This window comes from Petaurus breviceps, unplaced genomic scaffold (assembly GCF_028583685.1).
Source record: "Petaurus breviceps papuanus isolate PSGF00001 unplaced genomic scaffold, PetGlider_PUasm1.0 470, whole genome shotgun sequence".
NCBI classification, from domain to species: Eukaryota; Metazoa; Chordata; class Mammalia; order Diprotodontia; family Petauridae; genus Petaurus; species Petaurus breviceps.
The window spans coordinates 4,823,151-4,843,685 of record NW_027186350.1 but is presented as its reverse complement, the minus strand read 5'-3'; the positions used below and the strand labels follow the sequence as shown (position 1 = coordinate 4,843,685).

General features: G+C 40.3%; 1 protein-coding gene across 1 annotated transcript in view; it reads right to left on the bottom strand.

The window, feature by feature from the left end:
- FAM234B (family with sequence similarity 234 member B) overlaps positions 1-20,284 on the bottom strand; it is a 34,974-nt gene extending 14,690 nt beyond the window's left edge. Inside the window, exons 1-5 of the mRNA XM_069101527.1 lie at positions 20,200-20,284; positions 11,140-11,538; positions 8,262-8,360; positions 6,775-6,963; positions 5,330-5,460 (exon numbers count right to left, since the gene is read on the bottom strand). Coding sequence (XP_068957628.1) covers positions 5,330-5,460; positions 6,775-6,963; positions 8,262-8,360; positions 11,140-11,538; positions 20,200-20,236 — 855 coding nt within the window. The 5' untranslated portion in view covers positions 20,237-20,284. The remainder of the gene's footprint in view (positions 1-5,329; positions 5,461-6,774; positions 6,964-8,261; positions 8,361-11,139; positions 11,539-20,199) is intronic.
- Between the last annotated feature and the right edge of the window lie 251 nt (positions 20,285-20,535).

Here is a 20,535-nt window from a genome sequence, read left to right as displayed (position 1 = left end):
CTATGCCCCTCAGCTGAAATCCTCTCATTAACTAAAAGACTAAGAGCATATCCCAGAATCAGAATATGTATAACCAAAATTATGTTGCTCATCCTTTACTAGTGTGAAGGTGAGAAGAATCCCTCACTTTAATGGAGCTAAAAGTACACAAAGGCAAATGCCCAGGCAGAAGTTAGATCATCTTTCCAACCTCAGTAACCAGACCAGTTTAGGGTGTGGATACAGATCAGGATCAGGGGTTCGGCAAGGGAATTCTTCCTCGCCAATGACACCAGGAAATCTGGCCTGACCACCACTACAGTAGTCTGCCTTGTTTTGATAGGATTACTATCAAAGGAATGTCATATCTTGATTTCGGCATAACATCTGACATAATCTCTATAACACAGACAAGATGTAGACAAGATGGGAAATTTAGCCTGTCATAGTACAGGCAGGTAGATTAAGAGCTGTTCAAACAACTTTATCCAAAGAATGTTGATTAATGAATGCATAACAACTTAAGCTAGAAGGAGAAGGGGAGCCTCTTTTAGTGGTGTGATGTAAGTCAGGCAGCCAATCTAGTGTTGTGTACATTAACTAGAGGAAACTAACTATGCTAAGACTTAAGGAGAGTACATTCCAGGCACAAGAAACAGCCTGCTGACGTCAAATCAAGTCAAATCAGCAGCATTTATTAAGCCACTACTACATGCTGCACGCTGTGTTAAGTGCCAGGGGTACAAAGAAAAGTAAAAAGAGTCCCTGTTCTCAATGAATTCACTGTCTAGTGGTGGACACAACATGCAAATAACTACGTACAGAAAAGTTACATACAAGATGAATTTGAAATGATCAGTGAGGGGAGACCCCAGAATTAAGGAGGGCCGTGCTGTCTTTTTCAGCAACTTATTACTACTTAGCACAGGGCGTGGCACAGCAAGTACTCAATAAATGCTTTTTCATTCATTCATGAAGATACAGGAAGCTTGCTTATTAAAGTCACACAGAATACAAAAGTAGAAGAGACAGCTAAAACACTGAATGTCAGAATAAAGATTCAAAAATTCTCAAAAGGCTAAAAAGATAAGATAAAACTAACAAAGTGAAAATTACCACATAAACTAAAAGTCTTGCAACTAAGTTTAAGAAAAACAATAGGGCAGATAAAGAATGAAGGAGACATAATAATTCAAATTTTTTTAAATAAGGGATTTTAATTAACTGTGCACTCATAATATGAGTTGAGTATAATGTAATACCATCTTAGACTGCATTGACAGCAGTACTCTACAATGCTCACCATCAAGGCAGTCACTAATAGTCCCATTTAACTCGGTATGAGTCAGAACACATTTAGGCACTACATTTTATGAGGGATATTGACAAACTGAAGAATTTCCAGAGAGAACAATCAATATTGTGAAGGATCTGGAAATTACTTAACATAAGGAAGAGAAGGTTTAGAGAAAGATTATTCAATTCAGTTGAATTGAAAGAAGACCTGGAGGGACATTATCACTGTCTTCAAATATCTGAAGGCTGCCTTATGAAAGAAGGATCAGATTTATGACAGAGGGAAGAATTTCAATAGAAGAGTAAAAGTTACAGAGAGCCAGATTTTTGCTAAATATACTTGACTTTCATGGTTTTCCTTCTATCCTCTGTGATTCTTCCTTCTCTAATTTTTATTAGTGCCTCATCTTCTTTTCAAGTCTTAAACATGGGCAAGGTTCAGTTCCTGGCCTATTCTCTTCTCAATTTCATTTACTTAGTATTTATTAAGTGCCTACTAAGTACAGGGATATAAAGACAAAAAAGCAAAATATTGTCTGCCCACAAGAAATTTTCAAACTTTTGTACCTGAAGGTATGTCCAAGGTACATAAAAATACAGAGCAATTTCAGGAATGATGTACTAACAACTGAGGGCATTGGGAATGGTCTCAAATAGAAGGTGGCAGCAACACCTTGAAGGAAGTGAAAGATTCCAAGAGGCAGAGACAAGAGAGGACATGAGGTATGAGAGTCTGTGCAAAAAGCACCAAGGCAATAGAAGGAATGGCACATATGGGAAACAGTTTGGTTGGAATGAAGAATGCTTGATGAAGAATAATGGGAAATAACAGAAGCTGAAGCCAGATTCTCTCTACCTGATTCAATCCACTGCTATGGCTTCAACGATCACCTCTCTACAGATGACTCCCAAATCTATATCCCCTTCCAATCTCTCCCCAGAGTTTTCATTCCTTATTTTCAGTTGGCTGTTGGATATCTCCATCTGAATCATGGAATTATAGATGGTGCTAGGAGGACCTCTAAAGGCCATCAAGTTCAATGCCTTCATTTTATAAAGGAGTAAACAAGGCTTGGGGGTGAGTGACATTTTATAGGTCACACAGAGAGTAAGACCTATTGCTGGTGTGATCTTAGACAAGTCACTTAATTCTAGGCCTCAGTTTGGATGACTTTTGAGGCCCCTTCCAGCTCTTGACCTATCACCCTATAATCAGAAGGAGCAGGTCCTGGCTTTAGACCTAAGACTGCTGACTTCAAATCCATTGCATTTTGGGTTTCATCACCCTGCCTCTTACTGGTACTTCTAATTCAATGTGTCTAAAACTGAACTCCAAACATATCCTGTCAAATCTGAACTTCCTCCTTGTTTCTCTGTCTTTAAATTCTTACCCCCAAAACTGCTCTTCTCACTGATTTCTCAATCTCTATTGCTGGCACTACCATTCTACTAGTCACCCAAATTCATAACTTTGGAGTCAGCGTGGCCCTCAATTCCCATATCTAAGTGATTGCCATGTCATGTCAATTCTACTTTGACAACATCTCTTCAGTCTTTCTTCATCTTCTCATTCCCACAGCAACTACTCTAGTGCATGTCCTCACCTCTTTTCACCTAAGACAATCATAAGATCCTACTAACATGGATTCCTGATTTAGGAATAAATATATATATTTATGATAGCCTATTTTCTTTCCAAATTTTTTTGTACTGCTACCCTAGTAATCTTACAAATGCACTGATCTAATCATATCACTCTACTCAGAATCCTTCAGTGTATCAGTTGTTGCTGTTGTCAATCGTTTCAATCATGTCTGACTTTTCACGATTCCATTTGGGATTTTCTTGGCAGAGATACTGAAGTAGTTTGCTATTTCCTTCTCTGACTCATTTTACAGATGAGGAAACTGAGGCAAGCAGAATTAAGTGACTTGGGCAAGGTAACACAGCTAGTAAAGTCTGAGGCCAGATTTGAACCTAGAAAGATGAATTTTCTTGCCTCCAGGGCCTGGCACTATCTACTGCACCACCTAGCTGCCCCAAGTATAGCCCTACTACATGACAAATAAGATAGAATTTGAAATTGCAAGGTCCTTCACCATCTGTTTCCCACCTCTATTTCCACCAGTATCCCATCAATTCCCACATACTTGAGATTCTAGTCAAATTGAACAGCTCTTATACTCATCTAGACTTCTGTCCCTAACACCTTTGCTCCTACCATTTCCCCATTCTCAGAATGAACTCACCTCACCTTCTTCCTCCCCTACATCTGTTCCTATACCTTTCTTCCTTCTGGGTCTAACTTGGGTGATTCTTTGACCCCACCTTACCAAGTGAAAGTGATCTCTATTGCATCAAATTTCTCACTGCACACAGTAAACAATTAATTAATAAAAATATATTTCATTGAATTAGAACAATACAAAAATGAAATGGGCTTTCTTGCAAAGTAGAGCATCCTCTGTCTCAAACTATTGAAGCAGATTCTGGATGACCACCTACCAAGGGTATAATAAAGGGCATCCATGCATTTAGGGGGATGATAGATTAAATAACATCAGTTCTAAGGCTAGCTACTTCCTCTGAGCTAACCAGGCCCACCTCAATCAAGACTGAGACATAGACCCCAAGAACTAATGTCCTGAGAAAAGAGACTACCATAAACTTGGGTGTTAAATTGCATCATAGTGAGCTCTTACATATGAATCCAAGTCATCTCTTTGTTGTACACATATTGAATTGAATGGGACACTTCCACAGACACTGAATTTGCTAGTGGAAGTGTCAAAAGAAGTTAACAAAAGGTAGAAATTTATTTCTCTACTCTCTTTAGTTTCACCATTATTATATCTATCACTTCTCAAGGAAAATTACTCCCTTTACATCATCTCTGAGTGTATCCCATGTGGAACTATAATTAGGGTGAAGCAAACAAGGCAATGTCCTGGGTACAGCATAGAAAGAAAAAAAAAAGGCACAGAGCTTCTGCTGGTTCTGGAGCAGGCAAGAAACCAAAGCCTTTAAAGGCCTGAACCCTAGATCTGTCCACCATCTTGAAAAAAGCCCTACCTCAGAAAGAAACCGGATACAGTAGGGAGAAACCTGTCCTGGGTACCAATGCTTTTTTTCCTTTTCTATGAAGCCATAATCTTATCAAAGAATCGTGAAAACTATCCCTTAACCCCTAGGATCTCTAGAATAGAATTACAGATAAGGATCAGGAAACTTGCACCCAATTGAACAGATTCTTAGACAATATTAATATGGTGGCTGATTCTGGTATTACTGATCTACGTTTTAATTCATTGAGAATAACTGCCTACATTCATGGGAAGTAAGAAGAAAAGTTCCAAAACCTCAGCAGACTACTGAAAAGGAATCAATTCTTCTTCTATCTTAAAGGATATAGGAGTATGGTTTGGGATACTAGAGAAGAAATACATACAATCCCTGATTGTGCTATATCTGTTGTGACTTTTATCACTAAGGCTGGTAAATTCTAGAACTTTCATAAACTCAAATAAAGAAATAAAATACTTTTAAAAAATAACATGAGAAAACTATACATTGAAGAGCAAAATGGAGTTGTTAGAGATAAAACAATGGCCATCATAATAAATTAGTTGTTTTGTTGTTATTGTTTTTTTTAAATAGAACCACAAGTCCAATTTCTTAGCTGAAAGCTTCAATTAATCAAAAAATAAGTGCCAGGAAAACAGACAAAAGTGAAACAGCCACCGAACTTACATTCTACCAGAGGAAAAAAACATATCCCTATAAGCAGGTACTGAATAGGTACAAAATCAATAAAAAGTAGTATGGGATGGGAGGGCACCAGAGGCTTGAGGGAGGGGGTAGAACAGGAAAGGCCACAATAGGAATAATCGCAGTACCTTAGATCTATAGAGCCCTTTACAGCTTAGAAAAAAACCAAACATCCCTATCTATTATCTCCCCATTATAGTGGGAACACTAGGAAATGACTAAACCTGAAGGTAGGTACTCCTACTCTCACCTTTCAAAAATGATGGTCATCTCATTGAGGCCATACCTGTAACATCCCTGTGGTCAAAACAATGAGATCTCGAACTCCGTCGTCATCCAAATCTGGCAGCACCACAGCTGGGGTGGTCAAAGTCTTATTGGACAAGTGGCTTGGGTTTAGAGTCCAAATGGCTTTGCCTATGGGAGAACAAGAAGACTAACTGCTGATGTGACTTTGTGTTAGCAAACCTTTCACCCCCAAGAAATAAAAAACTGAGCTGGAGGAAAAAAAAAAACCAGTCACCTCCTTCTCCCTTGCCTCCTCCTCATTTCACAGCTAACTTGTGGAGGTGGGGAATGTGTTTAGCTAAACAAGGCAATGTATTAAATTCATGTGTAACTCCAAAGAAGTCACTGAATTCATCCTGGGAAAGAGCAAATGATTTTTTTTAGAGGAGAGGGAGGCATTGTAGGTGGTTTGTTGTGTGGCTTGTCATACAGTCAAGGATTAGAGGGAATTATTCAGAAAACCTATTCTCTATCTCTACCAGAAGACCACTTAAACAAATATCAGAAAAAGCATGGGAGATTGCCTTCAAAGATAATTCATGAGTCACACAAGAATACTAATGTTACCACCTCTTTTTAACCAAAACTTGCATTTCCTGGATTGATCACTCACTTTACTCACTAGATTTGGTTTCTAATGACTTTTAAGTTGTTTCCAAAAATCAACTATACACTCAAAGAAGGAAAATCTGAAGGCATTCAAATGAATACATCACAGGCTCAGAAGGCAATTCAAAAAGTGGAATTCTAACAATTATAAACATATATTTCCCTTAGGAAACTACTTCATAAAAGAACTAATATACACCTGAATATACAAATTGTACAGTTGCTAAAAATCCAGATATGTCACTTCATTAATCACACATAATAGGTGTTTATTATTTTTACTCCAAAACTTTACCTGGGAGGCAAAATCCAGGGACAAATTGTACTTCAACTGTGTATTTTACAAGTAGCATATAAGTAAGTCTAGTAGCATATACCATTATTTAATTATTTCAATTCAATTCAGGTTTCCTGGCTAAATAACCAATTAGCATTGCTTAATAAACCCAGACTTCTTTATAAATTTTTAAGTAGCTAAATTATGTGTTTTTTTTAAAAATCAATGCCTGTATACCAATTCTGACATTACAAAACCTGGATTTCTTTGGGGGAAAAATAATGGGGGGGATGAGGATTGGGGAAACCAAAGCTCTCGGGGCATTTTTTTGCTTGAAGAATAGCACATTTTTTGTCCAAACTAAATTAAACAGCTAAATCTGAATTTGTTTTGTTCAATATTCTCTAATTTCTCCCTGTGTCCTGTAAAATATGTCTTTCATACTAGGAAATTAAACTTCCCATCAAGGAGGAAGGCAAGGGTCCCCACTCCCTACTGGGATGATCTAACCCATTTTCATAACTCATAATTATTTCTCTGTTACATTTCATCTTTACCTGAAGTGGCATTGAGAGCACTGAGCAGCTTGGATACCCCAGTCACAACACATATGGCTTCTGTTGAGTCTGCTGGAGTTAGCCCAGAACACTGCAAACTTTGTGCCTCCTCAGAGAGAGAACTGGTCCAAAGAGTGCTACCATTTACCCCTGAAAGAGCTAGAAGAGTGGCCCGGGGCTTAGGGACACCTGGAGGCATACAAGAAAAAGGAAGAGAAAAGAGTTACCAGCTAGTATTGCATATGTACCAAAAAGTATAAGAAAGTCATTCTTTCCCCTCAAGGAGTTTACTATTTGGGAGTCAAAACAAAAATGTATGGAAAGTTAAACAATTAGATTTGAACAACAGTTGAAGACTCAGTTTCTCCTGTAAAATGAAGAGAGTGATACTTTTTAATCTATCTATGAATAACAAAATATGCTGCTCCTCTTCATGGAAACAGACAATGCCATTGATCATCTATGAGTGCTCTGAATGTTTGTCTCGGGGTGGTGATGAGTTGGCATTTATCCATCTATAAGCTCTCACTCATCCCTCTTGTGACCAATGAATGGTGTCTATTTATAAGGCAGCTGGCCATGGGTGTGAGTGCAATGGACCCATGGTCATAAATGAGAGCAAAGCTGGCTGGATTATAGTGGGCCTTAAACCCATAATTTTCCTCATGTGCTTAAGTGATCATCACCATGATTCCAACAGTATGGAATCTCTGCTTATGAGCTATAAAAAGCTAATAAAAAAATCTCTTTTGTACTGAGAGTTACTAAAGCAAAAAATAAAAAGTAAGAACCATATATGCTTGGGTTTTTTTTTTTGCTTTTTGGAGGGCAACTGGGGGTAAGTAACTTGTCCAAGGTCACACGGCTAGTTTGTGTGTGTGTGTGTGTGTGTGTGTGTGTGTGTGTGTGTGTGTGTGTTGTGTCTGAGGCTGGATCCGAACTCAGGTCCTCCTGACTCTAGGGCCAGAGCTCTACTCACTGAGCCACCTAGCCGCCCCCATATATAAGTTTAAAAAAAACTTACATGTGTTTTTAAGTAGATAAAATACTTCACTAATCCGCTTTCTAAATTAAAAACAAAGAACAAAACTATACAATAAATAAGTGTGATGCCTCCTAATTGAAGGCTGGACTTTTTTTCATACTTTAATTATGCCCAAATGGTTTATGTGCATTGCAAAAAAATAATTCATATGTGAAATTTCTAGCAGCAAAAATAAAGTTCAAAGTATGATACTTTTGATGAACAGCTAGGTTTTCATAATGGAAATGCCAAATAAATATCTTGGGACAAGAAATTTGAATAGATTATTCTCATCCTCAAGCAAAAATAAAAGTTACACAGTTTCACAAACTAGCTCTAATAATAATAATAGCTCTAATCCTCTTTAATGACTGTTTGCAATCATGTGGGGAGAGACATATCAAAGGCATAAAATTTCCCCAAAACTCTTCCAATCAAGTAGATTCAGCATCATGTCTCTTACCTATTAAACTCCCATTTCTTAGGTTCACAAAGGAAAGCAGGACATCAGGCAACCCATCACCATTCACATCAACCAGTTCCAGTGGAGACAAATCCCCACCTATTACGTTGACAGAGGAAAAGAAGGTGCTTAGAAAATCTATCAACAAGTAAATGCCTACTATGTAACAGACACTCTCCTAGGCCCTTGGGACACAAAAACAACAATGAAACAAACTTCATAAAGGAGCTTACTTTTATTAGGGAGATAACATGTACACAAATATATACAAAGTAATGGGGAGGGGGAGATCAATAACATCTGAAGGAATAAGGAAAGACTTCAAGTAGAATGTAATACTTGAACCAAGTCTTAGAAAAAATCAAGGGATTCTAAGAGGCAGCAGTGAGGAAGGAGTGTGTACCTTGTATGAGAAAGGGTCAAAGCCACGGCACAAAGAAAAGAGATTGTGTGTCATATGTAATGACAGTAAGATTGGCTTAGCTGGATTGTAAAGTGAAAGAAGGGGAGTGGAGAGGTAAATTGGAGTCAGGTTGTCAAGAGTTTTCAATGACAGAGGAGTCTATGTTTGATCACAGAGGGAATAGGAAATCAACAGAATTTACTGAGTATGGGAGAAACATAGACCTGTGCTTTAGAAAAGTCACCTAAGGGGTGGCCAGGTAGCACAGTAAGTAAGAGCACCGGCCCCAGAGTCAGGATGACCTGGAATCGAATCTGGGTTCAGATACTTAGTACATACCCAGAAACACGTGGCCGTGTAACCTTGAGCAAGTTACTTAACCCCAATTGCTTTAAAAAAAAAAAAGTCACCTAAGCTTCTGTGTGGAGGACAGACTGGAGGGGAGAACCACGAAGCAAGATCAATTAAGAGACTATTTCAATAGTCCAGGTGAGAGACGATAAGGGCCTCAAATTAGAGTGGTATTCATTTGAGCAGAGAAAAGACAGTTGCAAGAAATGTCATGGAAGGAGAAATAAGATTTTTCAACAGTTTGGATATATATACTGGGTGAGGTAGAGGGAAGAATCAAGGATAATATCAAGGTTGAAAACCTGAGTGCCTAAAAGGATGGTATTAACCTAAACAGAAATAGGGAATTCTGGAAGGGTGAGTTTCAGAGTTAACTTAGCAAGTTCTGTTTTAGAAGGGCAATGTTTTAAATGTTTATGGGACATCCAGTTTGATACAGAGCTCAGAAGAGAGACATGGGCTAAGTATTTAGGTCTGAGAATCATCTGCATAGAGAGAGCAATTAAACAAAGGAGAACTGCTGAGGTTACAAAATGAGAGTATAGAAAGAGAAATGAGGCCAGGGAAGAACTTTAGAGTACACTCACAGTTAGGGGGATTACATGGATGACTGGCCAGCAAAGGAGACTGAAGAAATAGTCAGACAGGTTTGAAAGAACCAAGAGAGAAAAATGTCATAAAAACCCAGAGAAGAGAATATTAAGAAAAAAAGGGTGGCAAACACCATCAAATGCTACAGAGAGGTCAAGACTGATAAGAAATGAGAAGCCTTCAGATGTGACAACTAACAGGTCAAAAAAGCAGTATCAATTCAGTGATTAAGTCAATAGGACACAAATGGAAACATCTTAAGATCAGGACAAGCTAAGCTGGTTGTGAGACCTGATCTACAGTGGACATCATTGGAATTTGTCACACTGCTCCCTAAGCCTGAGGAGGAAGCAACAGTAACAGACTGAGATAAGGTATAAAATCTCTTCCCATTCCACAAAGAGATCCCCAGGTCTCCTACTCTCATTAGTTGGTCCAGTTCACTAGTCAGGATACACAAAGGGATGCAGATTCCCACTTGTAGGAAGGTATCCCAGACCATGAGGATGAATACAAAGGACTCGCCTTGAACGGAGTAATTAAGCAGTTTCTGTACTAAAATAATTCAAGGGACTAAGGTGCATCCAAACCTTTCTTATTCAGAAACACATAACTATGTTTTTAAATCTACAGCCTTCCATCTGTCCACTGTAAGCTTGTTTGAAACACAGCCACTTCTGGAGTGGTTCTAGGAAACACAGCAAGGAATCACTGGCACTGTACCACCTTAGCCAGTTCAGGTAGAAAGCAAAGAAGAATAAATAGATTTTTATAAAGGAATTGAAATCCTTGGATGATCAGGCCCTGGGCTTTTCTTATCACTGGAAATCCACCTTTCTATGGCATTCCACTACACTGGTGCAGGAGCAAGGAGTGTCCCCTTTATAAGAGCTTCCTCCTCTTGGGGTCTACTCCAGACCTATCAACTGGACAAGGATACTGTAGGGCAATGATTCCCCAGCTAGCAATGGAAAAAAGCACCAGACTTGGAGTCAGAGGCCCTGAGTTTAAGTCCTACATGTGCTTGTGCTTTGGGAAAGTCAAAATTTACCTTTCTAGCATCCATTTCTTCATCTAGCTACCTCACATGAAGATTAAATGAAATACTGCATGTTAAATGCTTCTTAACTGTTACTGTATAAATGCAGTTATTGTTATGATCACATTATGCTATACTATTATAATCAGACAACTCTCTTAGACTACATGATTCAGAGGAAATGCTGAGCTGCATTGGTAGAAGAAGCCTTCTGGGAATGAGCTCCATGCACCAATGGAATCTCAGATCCAGTCCCATCCCCTCCAATCAATAGTAAACCTTATTTCGATTAGATCGCAGATCTGGCACAAAAAAAGAAAAAGCATTACGTTAATTTTACCTACCCCAAGTCCCTCCACTTATTACCAAAATATTTTTTCAAAAGCTTTATAACAATTAGAATAAAAGCAAATTAATTTTGATTGAAGAATCATGAGATAATCAGGGACCCCACGAAGTTCCAGAAATCCAGAGCTGGAAATGGTGCTACTCACCTCCCTCTGGGCCTAAATGGCGGCTCCACATATTCTGCAAATCTCTGGGAGGACAAGGGATCAGAAAGGCACATACTAACACCAGGATCATCGAAATCAGGATGGTGAGCAAGAAGATCAATGTGCGCACATGAGACACAAGTGAAGACGTTGTCTTTTGCTCCAGGCTGCCAAGAGGTGGCGAAGGGTAGCCCTCCGTGGCGACCTCTGACAGATGCTGCTTGGCAGGCCCAGCTCCTTCTGCATCTGAGTCAGGGTCTGGCCCTTCTCCCTGGGGGCTCTTTCCATTTTTGACACCCCCATTTTTCTGCTTTAGGTTGAGAACAAGATCATCTTCACTTTCATCGCTGTCAGCCTGGGTGAGAGGATCATACTCCCCTAAATCTGGACTCTTCTTCCCTAAGGACAAAGAGAGCTGTCACCATGGATAAAAAAGAAAAAAAAGATACACCCAACCCCAGATCAAGTCTGAGCCCTTATGGTTCAGATCAGTGATTTCACTGATGTATCAACTGTGGATGAGTTCCACTAACACATAATGGCAATTACTCTGCAGTTCAGAGTCCTAGAGAAAAGACTACAGCACTGGGAGGATGCATGATTTACCCAACATCAGTGGTGGGGAACCTGGGGCCTCGAGGCCATATGTGGCCCTCTAGGTCCTCAAATGTGAGCCTTTGGCCGAATCCAAACTTTACAGAACAAATCACCTTAATAAAAGGATTTGTTCTATAAAGTTTGGATTCAGTTAAAGGGCCACACTTGAGGACCTAGAAGGCCACAGGGTTCCTCACCCCTGCCCAAGGTCATACCGTCAATATTTGTCAGAGATGACACTTGAACACAAGTTTTCCTAACTCTAAGGCCAGCTCTCTATCCACTACACCACACTGCCTTCTGTATATCAATCAATCAGCAAGCATTCATTAAGCACCCACTATTTGCCAGTACAATGCTAGAGACTAGGGGCTGGTAGGTGGTTGAATGGATAGAGTGCTGGGCCTGAAGTCAGGAAGACTCATCTTCCTGAGTTCAAATCCAGCCTCAGACACTTACTAGCTGGGCAAGTCATTTAACTATTTGCCTCAGTTTCCTCATTTGTAAAATGAACTGGAGAAGGAAACAAGAAACCACTCTAGTAGTTTTGCCAAGAAAACAGCAAATGGAGTCACCAAGAGCTAGATGTGTCTAAAATGACCGAACAACAATAAATGCTAGGCTCTGGGGAAGCAAATGCAAAGAATGAAACAATCCCTGTTCTTATAATAACAGGAGACACAACAAGAACATATAACTATATAAATATTAGGAAAATAAATTCAAGATAGTTAAATACAAAGGAGAAAAAGCACTAGTAGCTGATAACATTAAGAAAGGCTCTATATATAAGGTGGTGCTTAAGCTGAATCCTGAAGGAAAAGGAGGATTATATGAAGTTAATGTAAGAAGAAAGTGCTTCCCATGTATGGGGGACAGTCAGTGAGTGCAGAGGCACAGAGATAAGAGATGGTGTGATGTGTGGGATGAAAAGCAAGGTTAGTTTGGCTATACCACAAAGTGGATGAAAGGGAGTGCATAAAATGAAGCCAGAAATGTGTACATGACACACTAATGCTCTGCCATGTTTAGAAGTTACTCTATTCCCCTGAACACTATGCCAGAAGAGTATGAGCTGTTATTTCTTGTCCTGCCATGCTGTTAAGGCCTTTACTGATGGATGATTATCTGAGAACCAGTCTATCTAATTTCAGGATCACATATAAAGAGAATCAATCACTGAGTTTGGAGGAAGAGCAATTCATGAAGTGGTTTCCTAAAGTATGAAGAAATAGGACCATGGGAAGCTAGGCACCATAGGCAATGAGTCATCTCTGGAAAGAGAGACAAGCAGTGACAGGACAACTCCAACACCTGCTGAAATCAAATGATGGCAGCAGCAGAGCAAGGTAGTTATTTTTCTGGAAGCTGACATGGCAAAAACCAAGCTGCAGGCAGCAGTAGCAGAGCCCATGAGAGAGTGGGGTATGGGGGGGAGGGGGAAAGAAAGCAGCAACTAGGGGTCATGCTGGCAAGGAGAAATGAGGCACAAAGCGACAATGCCCTTATATACAATATAAAGTAACTATGAAATGGGGGAGGGGCGGTGAAGGGGGAAAAAAAAGCAGTTTATTAACTATCTACATGCCAGGCACTGCACTAACCACTTTACCCTCACAACAACCCTAGGAGGTAGGTACTACCCCAATCTTACAGTTGAGGTTAGGCATGCCAAGCATGAGGGACAGCCTTTGCAGAGGCAGAAGATGGAATGTCACATACAGGGAACAACAAGTAGAATAATTTGCTGGTGGTAGAATATAGGTGCCAGGGAATAAGGTGAAATGATCCTGGAAAGACAAGGTGGAACCAGATTATTAAGTTTTTAAATGCCAGATAAAGGAGCTTGTATTTTGTCCCAAAAGCAATGTAAAGGACTAGAAAAGGGAAAGACTGGAAGCAAGACCCAGTAGGAGGCTATTTCGATAGCCCAGGCAAGAGCTAATGAGCACCTGAACTACTGTGTGGCCTACGAGAGTGAAGAGGAGACCAATTTAAGAGAAGCTGCAGAGGTAGAACTGATGAAATGTGGCAACTGATTGCAAATGGAAGAGTGAGGAGGGAACATATGACTCTGAGGCTATAAACCTAGATGACTAGAAGGATGGTGGACCCCTAAACAGAAAGTGAAAATGACACTTGTTTAGGATGAGTTCTGTTTTAAATACATTAAGTATGAGATGTCTAAGATTCATTCAGGTGCAGATATAAGATTCAGGCTAGGATCACAGATTTAGAGCTGGAAGGAATCTCAAAGGCCATCTACATCAACTCCTTCATTTTACAAATGAGGAGACTGAGGTCCAAGGAGAGCCAAGTAAACGATTTCCCAAGGCCATGGGAGCTGGAATTTGCACCCAGGTCCTCTCTATCCAGACCTAGCACTATGCCATGCCACCTCAAATGAGGGCTGGATATATAGATTGGAAAGTCATCCAAATAAAAATGATAACTTGGACACATAGTAGCTAAGACAATCACTGAATCTGTAGAGAGACAAGACAACCCAAGAGAGAACCCTGGGGTATGAGGATGCTTAGTGGTCAGGACATGGGTGATGATCCTGCAAAGTGTCATAATTACAAGAACCATAGATACAAAGAACAGTATCATAAAAATCAGGGCAGAGAGCATATCCAGGTCAATGGTCTAAAAAGTAAAGAGGTTTGTTATTGGTAAATAAAGAAAACTGAAAAAAAGGCTTGGATTCAGAATCTTTTTTTTTTAAGGAAGAGAACATGGACTGCTTCACCTGTTTGTCTTGTTATAGCCAACATCTGACACAGACAAGGCACTTTAAGATGACCACTGAATTAAAATGGATATTCAGTGCAGTGTTAGTATTAAAGGTATTTTACTATTATGTTCTAATTTGGTAATAACTGATCATACAAGTATATAGCAGCTGAAAGGCAGAGCAATTTAGAATATAAAGAAATGGCTTTAAAGTAAGGAAGATCTGGGTGCAGATCTCTGATACATAATGGATTTTTTTAGTTTAGGCAAGTATTTTAAACTCTCAATGCTAGAAGCAACTCTGCAGGTTCAAAAATTGCAGTGCAACTGTTGGTCTTCATAGGGAGAAGCAGTGTCCTCATTTTCAGCTCAAGATCTTGATAAAATAATACTATAGCTACTAACCTATATACACATACATATATGTGTTTTAAATATTATATATCTATTATATATAGGGTATAAATGTATATACTTGCTCAGGATTCATGCTTGATAACTGAGTTATTGTGCAAATTAACGTGTCAGTGAACTTGTAGGAAATAATATTGCTATTGTTAGATCTTAAGTGCCTTTGTAATAAGAACCAATTTTTTAATCAAAAGATTGTTTTAAGCAGTATTCAGAAGTGAATTTCTCACACTTTAAACTCAAACTAAAAAAGTAGTAGGATCAAAATAATATCACTTTGATGTCACTGATTAGAGGTAGTGTCATAATGGAAGGAGAATTGGACTTTAGACCCAGAAATATGGATTCTGATTCCAGCTCTGTCACTGCCTAGCTATTTGGGTCAACCCAGTAAATAACTAAACCTAGGGCTCAATTCACTCAGTTGAAGACTCCACCATCTCTAAGGTCCCTTTGAACTCTCTACCTACAAAATGCAGTAAAATCTTGTCAATTCACTCTAAGTTAAAGAAAAATCATTCCAGTTTAGTAAGCAGACTGGGTTGCAGAATACTTAAGAAATTTAGTTTTTTTTCTTAAGCTTTTATATAATGTAACTGGTAACTTAACAGATGATTTATAAAAATTAATAGAAGCTTTAACAGATAAGGAATGTTTGTAAATAACACATTCTTCTAAAAACAAGGCTCCCTATGTGAAAATGTTTAATAAGACTGTATATGTAGAGCCTATATCAGATTGCACACTGTCTTGGGGATGGGGGAGGAGAGGAAAGCAGAGAAAATTTAAAACTTATAGAAGTGAATGTTGAAAACTAAAAATAAATTAATTTTTAAAAATAAAAACAAAGCTCCCACTGAAGTAGTCCTTAAAAACAATTCTCGGGGCGGCCAGGTGGCTCAGAGAGTAAGAGCACCGGCTCCAGTGTCAGGATGACCTGGATCAAATCTGGGCTCAGATACTCAGCACCACACCCAGAAATAACTGGCTGTGTAACCTTGAGCAAGTTACTTAACCCTGATTGCTTTAAAAAAAAAAAAAAACAATTCTCAGCCTCATTATACAGCAAGTTAAACATGTCTTCTTTACACTGTTAAAAGCTACTTACCAAACTCTTTTCCTCAAAAGTAAACTTCAGACCAATCACTAAAATATAAATTCTAAATTAGCAAAGCCATAAATTAATAAGAACTTCCTGAAGGGTCACAGAATGACACCAAGAGAATGATACTCTTTTGCCACCAAGTTTCAGCTGCTGCCTTCTTCTTCCCCCAATATGGCCCCCTTGTCCCATTGGTCTAGGAAGCTCTACTTTGAGGAAAAGCCCAGACCAGCCAACTTTCATTCCCAGGGCTTCATCATCATGACCAATACAAGTACCTGGCTCCCTCCCTGTTCCTACCTGCTTTTCAGCTTCCTTTTGCATTCTCTTCCACTATTAGAGTGTAAGCTCCTTGAGGGTAGGGGACTGCCCTCTCCTCACACTTTTTTTTGCTTCTATTTGTATCCCCAAGTGCTTAGTATAGTGTCTGGGACATAGTAAGTGCTTAATAGGGCAGTTAAGTGGTGAAGTGGATAGAGCACCAGGCCTGGAGTCAGGGAGAGCTGAGTTCAAATCCGACCTCAGACACAAACTACCTACGTGTCCCTGGGCAAGTGACTGAATCCTGTTTGCTTCATCTTCTTCATCTATAAAATGAGCTGGAGAAGGAAAAATCATAGCATTCCAGTATCTTTGCCAAAAAGAAAAAGAAACCAAATGGAGTCACAAAGAGTTAGACCAAACAACAACAAAGTACTTAATAAATGCTTGCAGATTCGACTTAAATGTACTAAGATATGCAAGGATTTGCTCAAGATCATTCTTAATTGGCAAAGCTGGATTCAAACTTCCTGCTCCAATACTCAGTGATCTATTCTGCCAAATTTAACTATGAATTATAGTTATAGCTTTATTTCCCCAAGTTATAGCTTGACTTTTCTTGATAAAATAAGGGAAACTCAGGAGAAGTTATAAATAATCTAGTGTCCTAATCAAATACATCACAGTATAGATAAAAATGAGCTTTCTCCTCTGATTCTTTTTCTTCCTAGGAAAAGCAACTAAAAGGTATTGTTAATTGAGTATTCACGAGAGTATAAATAGAAAGAGACATAAATAGGTCAGAAAGACAGGGAAGTGTAAGCACAAAACTTCCCGAAGTATTTCTAGGGAAACAAATCAGAGAGTGACAAATATGCCTAAAAAGTGATAGGTTTGGTGGACCAAGGGCAGATTCAGCCTAAGAATATGTATTTTTAAACGTCCTTGCAGCACTCGGACTAAGGTCATGCTTAGTTCTCAATAAAAACCACTCACCCAAGCTTAAAACAGCCCTGAAAATCTGGAACTGGTGATTAATCATCCCAGTAGTACATTTTCATTGTTATTAATTAAACTCATTATATGACAATAAATCAAATACCTTTCTTTTTCCTTTGTTTTTAATAAAAGTTTAATGGAGGAAAGATTCATCAGTAGTTTATCCTTATGCTTCTGGGGTCTGACATTAACTCATTATTACCTCAGGCCCCTTTGCCCTAACTAAAAGGCATTAACTGAGGAAATGATGAGACACACAGAATTACAGCCCACAGCCCTGAGTTTCTAGACTACCACCATGTTGACTACCCCCAAAGTGTGAGACAATGAAGAAAAATATTTAAAAAATTAATTTACTTCATATGTCAAGACACCAAGAAAAAAAATAAAGGAAAAACTGACAAAAATAGCTCTGTACTTCAAAATATAAAGCAATTGGTTTCTAGATTAAAAAAAAAAAAAGACACACCTGACTGCTTTAAACCGTGTGCCTTCATACACAAGCCTGAAGAATAAATTGACTTTGGCAAAGTTTCACAGCTTGTCAGAAGGCCAAGTTTCTGAAACTAAATACTTCGATGAGTCTCCTAGCCCCAGGCTTAAGGATAAGAAGTGAAAAGAACTCTATAGTTTCTAAAACAATATCTTTCCTACTTCCACATCTTCAAAGGATAACTAATGACCTATGCTGATGTAGACAAAAGGAATTTGAAGAAGAATTTACAAATATTTTTGATACAGCCTTTCCCCGGTTCTGGAAGAGTTAAGTCACTCAATTTTGGAACTCCTGGTGACTGTGCTGTCCTCACTGCTGACAGCAATATATATCTAGACCTCCCAAGGTCCTTGACTATGCTTCTCCCAGTCATCTTGCATGCACCCCTGAGCACACCATCCTGACTCCTGCTTTCTAAATCACTTCCTGGGATCAGTATTCAAATCAACACCACTACTGCTGCTGGAAAGAGTCATTCAATCCATAGTCCTATGATTCCAATTCACTCACCAGCCCAGTAACTTTTTTTTTTAACTAAAATACCCTTCTCTAGTCAAAACTCCCCTATGTGTAAGCCCCCAACTAGAAAGTGATGATGTGAAAGTCTGGTTAAAAGAAGTAAACAGGTTAGGTGATAAATAAATTCATATTGTTTATTCCCTTAAAGCTAGCAGATTTGTGCTTGCAGGGATCCAAAACATAAGTTCTGACTCACTGATAAAAGAATGATCAGGCTTAAATATGTTTTATAATAATCCCAACTCAGGGTCTCTATGTCACTCAAATTTATGCTCTCCATATATATTTTAAAAATATAAAAAAGGAATTTTCTTAACTGAATAGGTGGTAAAAACAATAAGATAAAGGAGTTGACAAAGTGTCAACTGAAATTACCACCCAGGATATCTGTTTTCTTTACCATTAACATGCCATAACATAGTATATGTCCATAAAATATTAAGATAAGAAAAAGTCCCATTATTCAAGATAGTATCTCAGATTAAGGGTCTCATCCTAAGGCTTCAGGTCCCACCTCTGCTTCTGTGACCCTGGGCAATTCATTTAACCTCTCAGTGGTCTAGGCAACTCACTAAAATATATATGTAGCAGAGAAAGTGCTGACCTGCGTTGGTACCGGGAATTCCTTATATAAATGAAATTACAGGCCTATACCTTATTTCTACATAGACTCTCAGAGATATCACATTAATAATTATCCCAGTGTCCTTGTGACCTAGAATGTAAGTACCAATAAAAAGACTGCTTTAAGGTGAAAGGGAAAGTTTGGATACAAAACAGAATTCTTCCTTCCAACGATAAGGTCACAAAACCTGGTTGCATAAGTTAGGCTGCAAACTCTGGAATGGTAAGGGCCCAAGTCAGAGTATTACGTTAAGGAGGAAACGCTTTTTGATGAATTCAGCAAGGGGATTCACTTTCCCCACTATCGGGTTAATGTTAATGTTAGGGATATACACGTAGCTTAATTACTTTTCTTGAAGAGAAGTGTTTCAGGCAGACAAAACAAATGCCTAGGTTGTCATTTGAGTTTGCATCTGTATTTATTTCAGTTGGAGTAAAACTAAAAGTACAATCTCATCCTGATGGTGATAGGGGGCTCATTCTGCAAGTCCAGCAGTCCCAGGCTCACCACCATCACTATCAAGCCCTAAGATACCTAATTCTGGATTGCAAAACCTCAGCTGACAAAGGAGAGGGAAAGGAACGCCTCCACACTCTTTCAGGTCGCTACCTTCCTCCCCCTACCCCCTTCTGCACCTCCTACGTCTGGCAAGGAGAAGAAGAAAAGAAAGACTGTGGCCCCGGCTCGACTCCGGCACCCCCCTCCCCCACTCGGCCCCACAAAAAGTGCTGGGGAAGAGGAAACCTTGCGTGTGCCAGTTCAGACCCCGGCTGGGTCCCGCGCCCGGCCGAGCCGGTCACGAGCTAGCCGGTACAGCGGCCAACGCTGGTGCTGACCCTGGTGCTGGGGCCGCTGCTGATGCTGACGCCGGGCGGAGGATGCTGCGGCGGATGCAGGTGCCACGCCTGGGCCCGCACCCGCCGGCCCCTCACACCGTCGCCACCAGCCGAGGCCGAGGACAGCCCGCTCGCCGCATCCCGCTGCCGGGCAGCATACCCACCGAGGACCCCTTCTCAACACGGACCCCGTTTCTTGGGGTCCCTTTACGAGCGAACCCCGTGAGAGGCGCCGGGAGGTATTCGTCACCCCCCCCCCCGACCCGCCGGCCGCCGGCGACCCCGAGGACCCGGCTTGTGCTGCTTCTACTTTCCTCAGCCCCGATCTCCGCTCCCCCTCCCCACTGAGGTGGTCCCTAAACCCGAGGGTCTTCCCCGCTTCCTCCTCCCCTTCTTTCCCCGTCCCCGCCTGGAGGAGCCCCAGGTGGGTGAGGGGCGGGGGAGGGGGCGGGGTGGTCCTGCAGACTCATCTCCTTACCTGGGAGCTTGAGCGCACGGGACAGCACGGTCGCCATCGCTGAGGCCACTAACGCGCGTGCGCCGAGCCCCACGACCTGACGGGAAATGAAGTTTCCGGGAGGCCGAGGCTTAGCGAGAGCGTGGGACTGGGCTGTGCGGAGCAGAGCGTAGCTGCAGTAAGTCTACGCGCTCGTGTGCAGCTGCATCTCAGGGTCTGTCCCGAGGGATCTCTGCGCACTAGCTGCAAGCCAGACTGTAAAAGCCACTGTCCCTAGGCATGCTGTTAAATGTGGGCCCAGCAGTGGTCCATCCCCGCTCTCCCCTTCCTCCTCCTCTCCTCTTCTCCTTCCTCTCA